Here is a 12,770-nt window from a genome sequence, read left to right as displayed (position 1 = left end):
GATTGTTTTTTTTTTTCAACTAGTTTTCGTATATTCAATATAACGCTGACTAGGAGCCGACATTAATTTTAAAATAGTATTCTTACCAGAAGTAAAATGACTCGTACAATTATTTTTTGTATATATGTATATATTTATTAAATCATACCGATGTGATTAATTTAATTAAAAAATTATTACATTTACTATAGGATAATAATTGAAAATGAATTAATCATAAAAGTTACAATTTTCTTTAACAAATATTTCCTCTAATTCTGGAGCGTTATCAAGCAAACGTCTCAAGGAATGAGCTCTATCTTGGGCAAAAGAACTGATGCTACTCTGAAGTTGCATCGAAGAAACAGATCCATCTACAAATTTAAATTCATGTGTCTTATATAGCTTTGGATTTTTTATCAGGGTCTGTAGTACTTTATCAGCTTCTTCGTCTGTGAAACAAGTACACATCAATTCGAATTCCTGATCCGAATATTGCGTGCTAACATCTTTTGTTTTAGATTCCGTAGAAACACCCACAACTTCTGGAGGTTTTCGTCCTCTGCTTCTCATAACTAGCTTTTTTAGTTTGTCCAATGTACATGTTTCGTAATTTGGCAAATCCGGTGCATTATATGTTGACATATTTCGCATATAATCAGGGAGATGTTCTTTCAAATCTTTTTTAACCCGTTTGGCACATTGACATTTCGTGGGCACCATATATTGCATAAAACTTTCCCACTTCGGCTCTCGTTCGTGTTCGAGTTCAATACTTCTTGGAATGATTTTTGGACGATAATCTTTCTGCTGCCGTACCTCTATTTCAGTCGACTCCTGCACAGCTCGACGAGACGTTTTCTTGTCTGGGCTATCGCAGTAACATGTAGGTATTTTACACACGCAACATTCGATTTGAACATGTCTCGGATTAGGAAATTCTTTTTGTAAGAGCTGCATTAAAGAACTCTCCAATTTCAGTGCTCTCACCTGGTCAGAAGACGTACTTTTGATTGGAATATCATATTTGTAGTCACGGTCATCAATTAAATCTTCGTCATGTCGACTTTCTATTAACTGTTGCACTTTTTCGGCAAAGTTATAAAAGTTATCACAAGCGGAGTAAATACATTTTTTATTAACGACAATGACAGGCAGCTGCGATGCACTAGAGGTACAATGCTTAGGGCACAGATTGTCTTCTATCTTTGGTTTATATCCCTTATCACAAAACAGGTAGAATGGATGCGGTTTCGGAACTGGAGTGGTGAAGGTATCCTCTTCGGGGATGAATATGCTTTCGACGCTTGGGTTTTCCAATGTTTCGCTGAGTTGTAATAGCATTAATTTTTCCATGTTTATAAAGAAATCTGCTTGTTCTGGCAAGGTATTTAAGCAATATTTCACAAATTCCTGAAATCTTTTTACAACATGGCAGACTTTCTTTTGCCAAATCTGAATGAATTGTTTTCTTCTCACTTCTTTTTCTTTTGCAAGATTGATTTCAAATTCTTGCATTTTCATTTTTGCAGAAAATTCTTTAATTTTCTTCTTATGATCATGCTTCGACAACTCAATCTCTTTTTTACATTCTTCCCGTTCTTTTAACGCCACATATACTTGACACGCTAAATTCTGACATTCCAAAATGACGCGGAGCTTTTCTATTGCAACATGTTTTTCGACATTAATGTCATGAAGTTTGTTTCCCATCTGTGTTTTAGAATTTTCTATTGCAGATATGAATTGCTCCTTTTGCTTACTTTTTTCTTTCAGTAGTTTATTTGTATATCTGTCGTATAGCATTGTAGCTTGTTGTTTCAAAAGAGTCTCGTATTGAAAAGCCATTTTATTGAACGCTTCTTCCTTGACACGCTCGATTTCTTTGGTAGCTGCATCAGACAAAATAGCTTCTATTTTAGTTATGGAAGTTGCATACAATGTCGTGAATTCATAAAATGCCTGTTGAATTTTCGAAGTATTTTCTTTAGATTGTGCTTTCGAGATTTCATCCCAGTATTGGCAACAACTCCTCTGAATCATTTCCTTCCAATTTCTATCATTTTCAAGTAAAGCATTCCGTTTTTCTTCTTCCATTTCTTCACGGTGTTCTTGGAGTATTCTTTCGCCGAAATAGTCAATGCCGATAAAATTTAATTTTGACAAATATTTCCTGTGAAGGGGTTTCATTACTAATCTTCCTTGTAGTAGATCTGCTGGTGGTATATACCAGTCACTCCCTCCGCCTTTCATCGGGGGCTCGAGACCTGCGAGTACTTTTAGTTTCGGTGACATCGATTTAAAACAAACATTTTCAAGCATTGGTGTCATTTTTTCCTTCATAACGCTCTGAGTTGGAACTTGCTCATTTTTAAGATAATATTTTCTAAGGTAATAATTTTCACTCAATTTTGGCATTTTACAATTTCTTATTAATTGATTTATTTGCAGTGATTATATTTGAACTCTATACACTTTCTGCTATAATATAAGAGCTTTTATTTTGTTTCGGTTCGTATAAAAATAAAAAATGTGACGTTTGTTTTTTTTTCTAATATTTTTATTTAACAAAAATTCAAGTTTACTTTTTATTTAAAAAAAAATCAATTAAGTGAAAACTCTATCGTGGAAATAGTCTACGTAGCCAATTATATAGGTAAAATATTGTTCCATTATATTAAATTATAAGTCAAAATAAGATAACATGCTTTTAATATCATGTGTAATATTTGTTAGTTTACTCGTGAATATTTAAGAAAAAAAAAAATTGTTGGTGACCGAAATGCCAATTCTTAGGTAACTAATTAAATTAAAATAAATAATTATTACAGAGTTGCTTAGTTCGAAGTCCATGTATTACATTTCTAGGAGATAAATGAAACCCAAGGTTCGACTATAAAAATCTTTTATTTAATAAAAATCACTGCGATATCGTGTATGTCGACAGGCGCCGACGTCGCCAACGCAAACGATCTGCCAGTTACAATATACCATAGGATCAAACGGGCCCGACCGAGCGGGTGCATTCGAACTGTAAGACTAACATAAGCGAACGAAACTAACGAGCGGATCACGAAATAAATACATTTACATATTCATTCAGAATCGACGGCGGTCGGACCGGTCGAGCCGTCGGGAGTGATACTCTGCCTAGTGACGTCAGCCTAGCTGTAGAGGTCGTCGTCGCCGCCCTCCTCCTGGAAGGTGGGCTGGTCGCCGCCCGACGTGCCCGTGCCGCCCGCCGCCGCGCCGCTCGTCGGGAACCGGAAGTTGGTGCCGAAGCCGCGCGACTGCTGCAGCGTCTGCGCGAACATCTCGTACTTGCGGATGTCGTTGTCCGACACGGAGCGCCGCGCGAACTTCATCGCTTCCTCGAAGTGAGCGCGGCTTATCTCCGGAACGGGATCCTCCTCGTCCATCTATGAAGACAACATTTTATAATAACGATTATTTTAATCGATAAACAATCGATTACATTCGATTTTATTTGGTGGTAGGGCTTTGTGCAAGCCCGTCTGGGTAGGTACCACCCACTCATCAGTTATTCTACCGCCAAACAACAGTACTCAGTATTGTTGTGTTCCGGTCTGAAGGGTGAGTGAGCCAGTGTAACTACAGGCACGAGGGACATAACATCTTAGTTCCCAAGGTTGGTGGCACATTGACGATGTAAGGAATAGTTAATAATTCTTACAGCGTTAATGTCTATGGGCGATGGTGACCACTTACCATCAGGTGGCCCATATGCTCGTCCGCCAACCTACACCATAAAAAAAAAAAATTTCATGTATTTGATAACAAGTTAAATATAATAGAATAATCCATGGAACGGGAACACTACAATAATAGCCATAATGTGTTTAGATTAATATGATTGAAATGGTTAACATTTTTGCTAATTTGGTGCCTTTAAACAAAATATGTACGAGAATGTCTCAAAAGCAAGAAATAAGCAATAAAAATAAACTGACGTCCATGACAGCGGCGGCCTGCTGCTGCTGACGCGCCCGCTCGCGGTGTATCTCGGCCTCGATGGCCTGGCGGATGGCGAGCTTGCAGGCGCGCTGGCAGATCTCTGTCAAGTCGGCGCCACTGAACCCTTGTGTGACCTGCGAAACATTATACATCGTAACTATTGTCGAATAGACAATCTTAGTTTTCATCAGTGTAAAAATATAAGGTACATTCAAATGCAATCTTACAACAACAACAACAGCCTGTAAATTTCCACTGCTGGGCTAAAGGCCTCCTCTCCCTTTGAGGAGAAGGTATGGAACATATTCCACCACGCTGTTCCAATGCGGGTTGGTGGAATACACATGTGGCAGAATTTCTATGAAATTTGTCACATGCAGGTTTCCTCACGATGTTTTCCTTCGCCGCTGAGCGCGAGATGAATTATAAAGACAAATTAAGCACATGAATCAGCGGTGCTTGCCTGGGTTTGAACCCGCAATCATCGGTTAATATGCGCGCGTTCTAACCACTGGGCCATCTCGACTCATTTAATTTTAATCATAATCAATCGACCGATATTCTTATAACAGCAAGTTATTTCTTATTTATACCTTTGCAATGTAAGACAAATCGACGTCCTTAGCGATAGGTGACTTGCGAAGGTTGGCGCGGAGGATAGCCTCACGAGATTTCTCATCTGGAAGTGGGATGTAGATGAGCTGGTCCAAACGGCCGGGTCGCAGAATTGCGGGGTCAATGATGTCCGGACGATTTGTGGCACCTGAAAAATAATAGAAGAAAGTTTTTAGTTTACTAAAAAATGTTTCCTTTTACGTCAATGAAACAAAAAAATCATTTACAATCTAATCTTAGGAAATCCTGTTATCGTGATTTTAATCGTTCCGTTTACCGAGAAACGTTTAATAAGAATATTACCCAAGCTGAGTAACTCAATTTATGTCAATAGGCTATTTGACAATGCGAAAAATAAATTGTGAATTATTGTAATCAGTGTATATTATGAGTTTATAAATGGTTATTTACTAATGAAAGTTGAAAATAATACTTAATTTATTCAAAAATCCATCAATAAAAATGCATTTTTTCAAACGTTTGTCACGTGACACAAAACATTGACCGGGCTTATGATGAAGTCACTTTCTTGTAAACTTTGCTTTTCTACCATATGTACCACAGATTAAAATACAGGAAAGTGACGTCACCGACCCCATTGCAGCGCCATATTGTCCAAGTAGCGTTTTTGCGCGCTATTTAAATATGGAATTTTTAATGTGATATTTTTTGGCAAATATGTACTAGAAATAAAAAAACACAACTTGTACTAGGTTCCTCAACTTCTACTAAATAATATAAAATGTTTTTAAAATCCAGTCAAATAGCTAATTGACAAAGACAATATTTACCAATAATGAAGACATTCTTCTTGGCGCCCATGCCGTCCATCTCGGTGAGGATTTGGTTGATGACGCGGTCGGCGGCGCCGCCGGCGTCCGACACCGACCCGCCGCGGGACTTCGCGATGGAGTCCAACTCGTCGAAGAACAGCACGCAGGGAGACGCCGAGCGAGCCTGACGGCGAAATGCTTTGTGTTAGCTTCATTTCAAACACCATGTATATGTTGCTAAGTTAATTTTAGGTAAGTAAAAGATTCTTTGTGAATAAATATATATATGAGCGACCAAAGACCAACTCGAATACAGAAAAGACCACCTATGTACATGAACATGTTGTATAACATCATGCTCCAAGTTTATATGTACTGTGTATACCGGATACTTCATTGCTATGTAGTACATACTACATACACACATTTTTAACTTATTCTTTTTAAATTCCCCTAATTTGTGTACTTTACCAATGTCATTTTACGATAAAACTGAATGGCGACATGACCACATTCTTACAGTTAACATAAGGAATATTGCGAAACTCGATTTAATTTAAATAAATATAAAATGATGTTACCTTATCGAAAATATCCCGCACGTTAGCCTCAGATTCACCAAACCACATTGTGAGCAGCTCTGGTCCCTTCACCGATATGAAGTTAGCCTGGCATTCATTAGCGATAGCCTTAGCCAACAGTGTCTTACCTGTGTAAAGATATGCACTATTATCAAACAGCTTAAAAGCAACCTTAGTTGTTACTTACATTGTCACTAAAAACCTTTATTATGTCAAACATTGCTTGAGACAAATTTTCGAACAACATAAGTTGTATAAATTATAGTAATATAGAGAATATGATTTTAGTCTTTTTTGCCAAGCTTCTGATACAATATCTCATGTAATCCAAATAAAGTGGGACAATAATGTCAGGATTATCATTATATTTATTATCATTATACTTAATATATGTCGATTTTTATTGACATATGTTAAGTTCATATTATCTACATATAGAAATAACAGAAACATACCGCAACCCGGTGGTCCATAGAAGAGCACACCACGTGATGGCTGCATACCAAACTTGAGGAACTTGTCGGGATGTTCCACTGGATACTGCACCAGCTCTTGAAGCTCCCGCTTAACGTTCTGCAAGCCTCCGATGTCCGTCCACGTTACGTTGGGCACCTCCACGACCGTCTCGCGGAGCGCCGACGGTGACGACTTTGTCATCGCATACTGTGTTAACAAATAATGTCAAAATTACTTAATGAAACCTTAAAATTGAACGTCATCATAATTCTACCTTTAACTTGCTATATGAAATGGTCCTAATTTTTTATTTATTATTAAGTTTTTATGTTTTTTATTAATGTAGATGCTACTTACACGGAAGTTGTCCATGGAGACAGCAAGCGAGTTGAGCACCTCTGCGTCGATCTGATCATCCTCGAGGTCAATGAGGTCCATCTTCTCTCTGATCTGCTGCAGAGCCGCCTCCGAGCACAGCGACGCGAGATCCGCGCCCACGTGACCGTGAGACTCTGCTGCGATCTGGTACAATACAGCCGATAAATTATACAGAAGACTCAAAATACTATTAGTGCTGTGTTAACATAAGGAAAAACTATGTCTTCAAATCACACAATAAAAAGTTGTAGTATACATTAAGTATATTAAACAAAGTTCTTCATAAAATTTTGATAATTTACACCAACTGTGATGGGTCTAATGTCTTAAATGTATACCATATATACACATGCATGTTATATTTTTTTTCAAATTTATGAATGATCTATTAAAAGCCATTTAAAAAGAAGTTAGTCTATGTGACCTTTTCTCATAACACATTTATTATTTTAAAATGACTTTTCAGAACTAATATCAGAACCGATAGGTGATTGTTACTGATCTGACCTGTTCCAGATCGACATCATCTCCTAGCTTCATATTCTTAGTGTGTATGCGCAGGATCTCAAGTCGTCCGGTGGCGTCCGGGATGCCGATGTCAATCTCACGGTCAAAACGACCGAAACGACGGAGAGCCGGGTCGATAGAGTTCGGCCTGTTAGTAGCTGCCATTACTATCACGTGAGATGACTTCTTCATACCTGGATTAAACATTTGTTACATATAATAAAAAAATTTTAAGAATCAACCAACACATTAGGAAAAAAGGAGAGAATATGAGTTGCATACAGATGTGCTATGAGTAGTTATTAAACCAATAGGCTATTTGACTGGTTTATAAAATCTATTTTATATTAATTAGTAGAGGTTAAGGAACCCAGTAAAAGTAGATGTTTTTATTTCTAGTACTTATTTGCCGAAAAATATCATATTAAAAATTCCATATTTAAATAACGCGCGAAAACGCTACTTGGACAATATGGCGTTGCAATGGGGTCGGTGACGTCACTTTGCTGTATTTTAATCTGTGATACATATAATACAAAAGCAAGGTTTACAACAAAGTGACTTCATCATAAGCCCAGCCAATCAGGAGCGTTTTGTGTCACGTGACAAACGTTTGAAAAAATGCAATTTTATTTATTGATTTTTGAATAAATTAAGTATTATTTTCAAGTTTCGTTAGTAAATAACCATTTTTAAACTCATAATTCACAATTTATTTTTCGCAAATAGCCTATTAAACAATTGTTTTACTAAACAACAAAAGCCAATCGTGGACTTTAACCTTCTGTACAAAGTCCATTAACAACAAGGTTTAACTAATCCAAACAACTACAAATATAAAGTAGCCGCCTGAAACATAATTTCTCTAATAGGTTAATGTCCTCACCGTCCATGAGAGTTAGCAGCTGTGACACGATACGGCGCTCGACCTCGCCGTGCGTCTTCTCACGTTTGGGCGCGATGGCGTCCAGTTCGTCGATGAAGATGATGGCCGGGGAATTTTTGTCTGCCTCCTCGAATGCTTTACGCAAGTTCGACTCAGATTCACCGGCCAATTTAGACATGATCTCTGGTCCGTTGATCAGGAAGAAGAATGCACCTAGACAAAAAAGACTTTTTTTGTAGCTTATTCGGATATTTTATTAGAACTAAAAATTATATCCAATAAAATGAAATGATACTAAGATACATAATCAAAAAACACTTTAATTAAATACAGTGTAAACTCTATATAACGACACTGAACGGACTGTGCATTTTATGGCGTTATAGAGAGTGGTCGTTAAATGAAGAGAAGAAAAATCAGAATTAAAAAAATGTTTATTTTAGTCTATTGTTAGTAGTTATGTACAAGAAATATATATCTTATTTGAATGATATTGCGTATACTCTGTTATTTTTGTGTGACGCCTTTTGCTGCACCAGTAATTTTGTTGTCTATTTTTAATTATTTTATTTATATCTGATATAAAGAAAGGAATTTTGTGCTTTCGGAACTTCTTTAACTCTCGGTGGAGGCTCAAGCTCATCCGTCTCATCTCCTTCATCTCTTTGTTCTTGAACCTCAGTTTTTCTCACTGAATCCAAAATTTCTATGTCTGTGAGTGAAGCCGTTGTAAGCAGGCAGTTGTTTACTTCGATGTAGGTTTGAAAATTTACCGTATTTTCTGCCATGATGACCTGCTGAATCCACTCAGTTAATGGAAGGTCGTCGTCGCTATCAAACTCAAGTTCTGTTTCCACCTCATCAATCGTAGAATACGTATGATAACGTTGCAATCCGTGACTCCTACTCATTAGGCATGGTCACAGTCTACACGTGCAAGCAATCCCAATTTGTAAACAAATGAAGAAAGTTCCTAATGCGTGGTGCCGACAATAGAGTTTATTGAGGGCTAGAATAATAAAGCGACAAAAGAACGTACACAGATGCGCAGTTTTTTCTAATTTTAGCAACTTAAAAGGAAAAAAACTTAATTTTTATTTCTGAATTTTTGTCGTTATTGAGAGTGGGTGTGATGCTATGTAGAGTGTATCATTGTATAGAATACAAGCTAAACCAACTAAAACCAATTGATTTCGACGCTTTAGAGAGTTTGCCGTTAAATCGAGTGACGTTACATGGAGTTTACACTGTATAATATTATATGATTTAATTTCTACTAGTAAACTAATTAAAGGAATACAAAACAATATTAAAAAACACAAATACTATGTTTAAATTTCAAAATGTCTATAATTTTAATTCTGATTTTATTTACAGAATAGTTATTAGCACCATCTACTTGTACTTAAAATTACCACTTTTTTTATAATATACATATTTAATAAAATTTATTAAGCACCTGTCTCATTGGCAACAGCACGAGCAATAAGTGTTTTTCCAGTTCCAGGAGGTCCATACATGAGAATACCACGTGGAGGCTTCACACCAATAGCCTTGAAGAGTGATGGATGCCGCAGAGGCAACTCCACCATCTCTTTGATCTGAGCGAGCTGCTTACGGCAACCACCTATATCATCATAGCCCACTGCATTTAAGGCTTCTTCTTCTTCCTATTAAATTGTAAAAGAATATAAATATACTTAACATATAAGAACGAAAAATTTTAATGTACTCAATGCAACACAAATTCCATTTGAAAAACTTTTGTGATAGAAAATTTATTGAGTAAGATTATTGATGTTATACATTAACCATGCTACGACCCAGGATACACCTAGTTTAATAAATGGGAAACAATTTTGTTGACACTGCATGTTAACTAAACATTATAGCCCCACATCCATACAAATTAAAATATTGTTTTTACAAATATTTCATGACCAAACGAGCAAATGGATGAAATATCTTTTGACAGGTAGTACTTGCGACTTGCACAAAATCTTACCCCTACATATATAAATATTAAACCCAAAAATTATTAAAATTTAATTTACTTACTTCTCTCTTAATTGGTTCTCCCTCGCAGTGAATAACTGTGTCTGGTGCTACAATACAGTACGGAGCAGGGTCTGTCTCCACCACTTTGAACTCAACAGCACGCATGCCACCTCGAACCATAAAGGTGTCATCACGATGAATGGGCCGGTATGCTTCCATGAAGTACGGCTTCAGGTACACTTCGAATAAGTTTCTAAACCAGACCATTTTATATTTGAATATATTTATAAAAAGTTATATGTGTATTTAACAAATCATAAGGATTACAACATAAAGTAATGAAATTGCATCATGTAAAAGACAATGGCATATTTTTTTTTGTAATTTATCAAGTGTTAATTCAAAGGCTTCAAATATATTTTCCATAATATAAGTATTCACTTACCCAGTCAAACCTTCGACTGAATCATCAATTGGTAATATATGAACTCGTTTGCCATATTTAACTGAGGGGCAAGGAGCAATGGAAACCACATCCGAGAGCCGTACACGGAGATTGTTCCTAACAACACGGTTCATGCGGATCTTTTCATCAGGGCAATTGTCATCTGAGAGTACAATGCAGACAGTTTCTTTGCGGCGTTTGCCCTTCAGTAGTACGGTGTCTCCACGGAATAACTGTAGTTGTTCCATTTTAGCCTATGATGGAAAGATTTATGTGTCAATATTTTTATTTCATTAACACTTCTTACATGCAATATAGTTTAGATTGACAAACTACAAATACTGCTTACAATAATACTTAGATACAATATATGATTTATTTTCTACTTTTTACTAAGAAAACAATTATCCGAATATAACAAAGAATCTTATTAGAGGCATATAAATACAATTGTGGAGAAAAGCATTACAATTTTATTTTCAATATAGATTTATTAATAATAGCTAAAGTTTTGTAAGCCAAGACTCAATGTTTATAAATATAAACCATGTCTTAAGTTATAACACCTTATGAGTTCAATAATTATACAATAATGCATAAATGCAATAATTGAGTGAAGCATTATAAACCATGACTTTGCATATTATTTTAACATTTTTTTTATTTGTCCTGTAATATCTCTGAATAATAACAAAAATATAGTACTCTATTGACATTTAAAAATTATCCGTTTTCTTATTTCTTGAAATTATAAAATAATTTTATGGACCTGTAGGTTTTGTTTGAGACAGCCATCTTATATGCAAATATATATAATAGAAACATTACACTTAATTTTTGATAGTCAAAGTAATAATTTGGAATTAATTCAGAAATTGAAATGATAAAAATTTGTATTAATATGTAGATACAAATGTAATTTGAAATAAACTGTAAAAACATCCCATAAAGTGTAATTTTCATTAGTAATAATATAAAAGTTAAATAACGCATACTTAATAAATCATGTATAGTTCAGTAATTGCATGTCAAATTACATCTTAATTCTTCTACTTAGAACTATATCAGTAAAAAAAGACAAAGGATTGACCTGTGATAAAGCAACCACGGAGTTGTCATCGCTTACAGCTTCCTCGACGATCAGGCGATTTGGTCTGTCTTTGCGGCGCAAGATCGCGGTGGAAAGATCATCGGGGCTAAACAAATTTCAACAAATCAAGAGAAACGCCCGGTAGTAACTCGTCGATAGCGTTCTTATACAAATAATATATATTAAACAAAATTTGTTTATTTAATGTAATTATACTAGAGTATCAACTACATTTAGCATATTTTCGTGTTGGAATTATAATATATTGTCATATACTGTAGAGTTAGACATGATGACAAGCCAATTTTCGAATATCGGTTTCCATGATATTACAACATTTCTTTAAAATTGCATTAAAAATAATTAACTATTTAAATTTCAATCGATTACAGTCTTACCTCTTATTATCTGCCATTGTAATCACTAATTTAGCTTAAAATTCGTATGTATAATAATTATTTGTAACGCCGAATGTATAATCACTCTTCAACACTTTGTGAATCCGCTGTGCGTGACGTTGCCGTATTTCATTTGTTCTATATCGATAACGGCGATGTTGCAAGTTTTATAGTTTGTCTATGTCTTAGTCAAAGTTAATGAGAAATTTATTTTAAATCTTAAAATGCTAGTACACCATAATAATAAGTTTATTTTTGTTTCGTATATTTTTTTATATTTTAACACAACAAAACACTATTGAACAGTAAAAACCTCCCATTGCCCATTTAATTATCTGAATTTACTCACCATATTGAGTAAGTACCATAGACGGTTTTCTATGTTTTCATTTGCATTATTTATAACATTATTTAAACCACGTAGTTTAACTTGTGAATACTTTTAACTACACCTACTTATTTAGTTACTTGAATTTTTTTTCATTGGTTTTTTAATCATAAAACCCAACAATAAATATAACGTCTTAATTTCTTAAAAAAATATATGTTCATAGAAATATCAAACATTCGCATTCATTTTTAAGATGTATATAATTTTAAGGGTAATTCATATGATTCGTTTATCGTTTACTTTAAACCTTAAACATTGATACCAATTATTACATAATGCAAATAAAATGTTCATTCAA

General features: G+C 35.1%; 2 protein-coding genes across 2 annotated transcripts; both read right to left on the bottom strand.

Annotated features, from left to right (window-relative positions):
• Positions 1-225: 225 nt before the first annotated feature.
• LOC124537467 lies at positions 226-2,489 on the bottom strand (the record flags this gene model as incomplete). The annotated part of the gene is made up of 1 exon (XM_047114323.1): positions 226-2,489. A coding segment is annotated over exon 1 (2,172 nt), but the record flags the coding sequence as incomplete, so codon positions are not given.
• A 378-nt stretch (positions 2,490-2,867) lies between these two features.
• On the bottom strand, positions 2,868-12,243 carry LOC124537224 (transitional endoplasmic reticulum ATPase TER94). The gene is made up of 14 exons (XM_047113988.1): positions 12,082-12,243; positions 11,684-11,789; positions 10,594-10,847; positions 10,209-10,401; positions 9,610-9,820; positions 8,151-8,363; positions 7,265-7,458; positions 6,737-6,901; positions 6,379-6,586; positions 5,924-6,051; positions 5,361-5,526; positions 4,548-4,717; positions 3,951-4,088; positions 2,868-3,398 (listed from the first exon to the last, which is right to left on the bottom strand). Exons 1-14 carry the CDS (start codon positions 12,096-12,098, stop codon positions 3,144-3,146), a joined length of 2,418 nt encoding a protein of 805 aa, XP_046969944.1. The 5' UTR covers positions 12,099-12,243; the 3' UTR covers positions 2,868-3,143.
• Between the last annotated feature and the right edge of the window lie 527 nt (positions 12,244-12,770).

The sequence above is a fragment of the Vanessa cardui genome, chromosome 18 (genome assembly GCF_905220365.1).
Source record: "Vanessa cardui chromosome 18, ilVanCard2.1, whole genome shotgun sequence".
Lineage (NCBI taxonomy): Eukaryota > Metazoa > Arthropoda > Insecta > Lepidoptera > Nymphalidae > Vanessa > Vanessa cardui.
This window is presented reverse-complemented; position numbering and strand designations above follow the sequence as displayed.

What these genes read in the sequence shown, in the direction of transcription:
- LOC124537224 (XM_047113988.1), bottom strand. An exon ending in GAAGAATGTCTTCATTATTG is followed by an intron (nt 4,718 to 5,360) that starts GTAAATATTGTC and finishes ATTATTTTTCAG; the next exon opens with GTGCCACAAATCGTCCGGAC. An exon ending in AGGCCGCCGCTGTCATGGAC is followed by an intron (nt 3,399 to 3,950) that starts GTCAGTTTATTT and finishes TTGTCTTCATAG; the next exon opens with ATGGACGAGGAGGATCCCGT.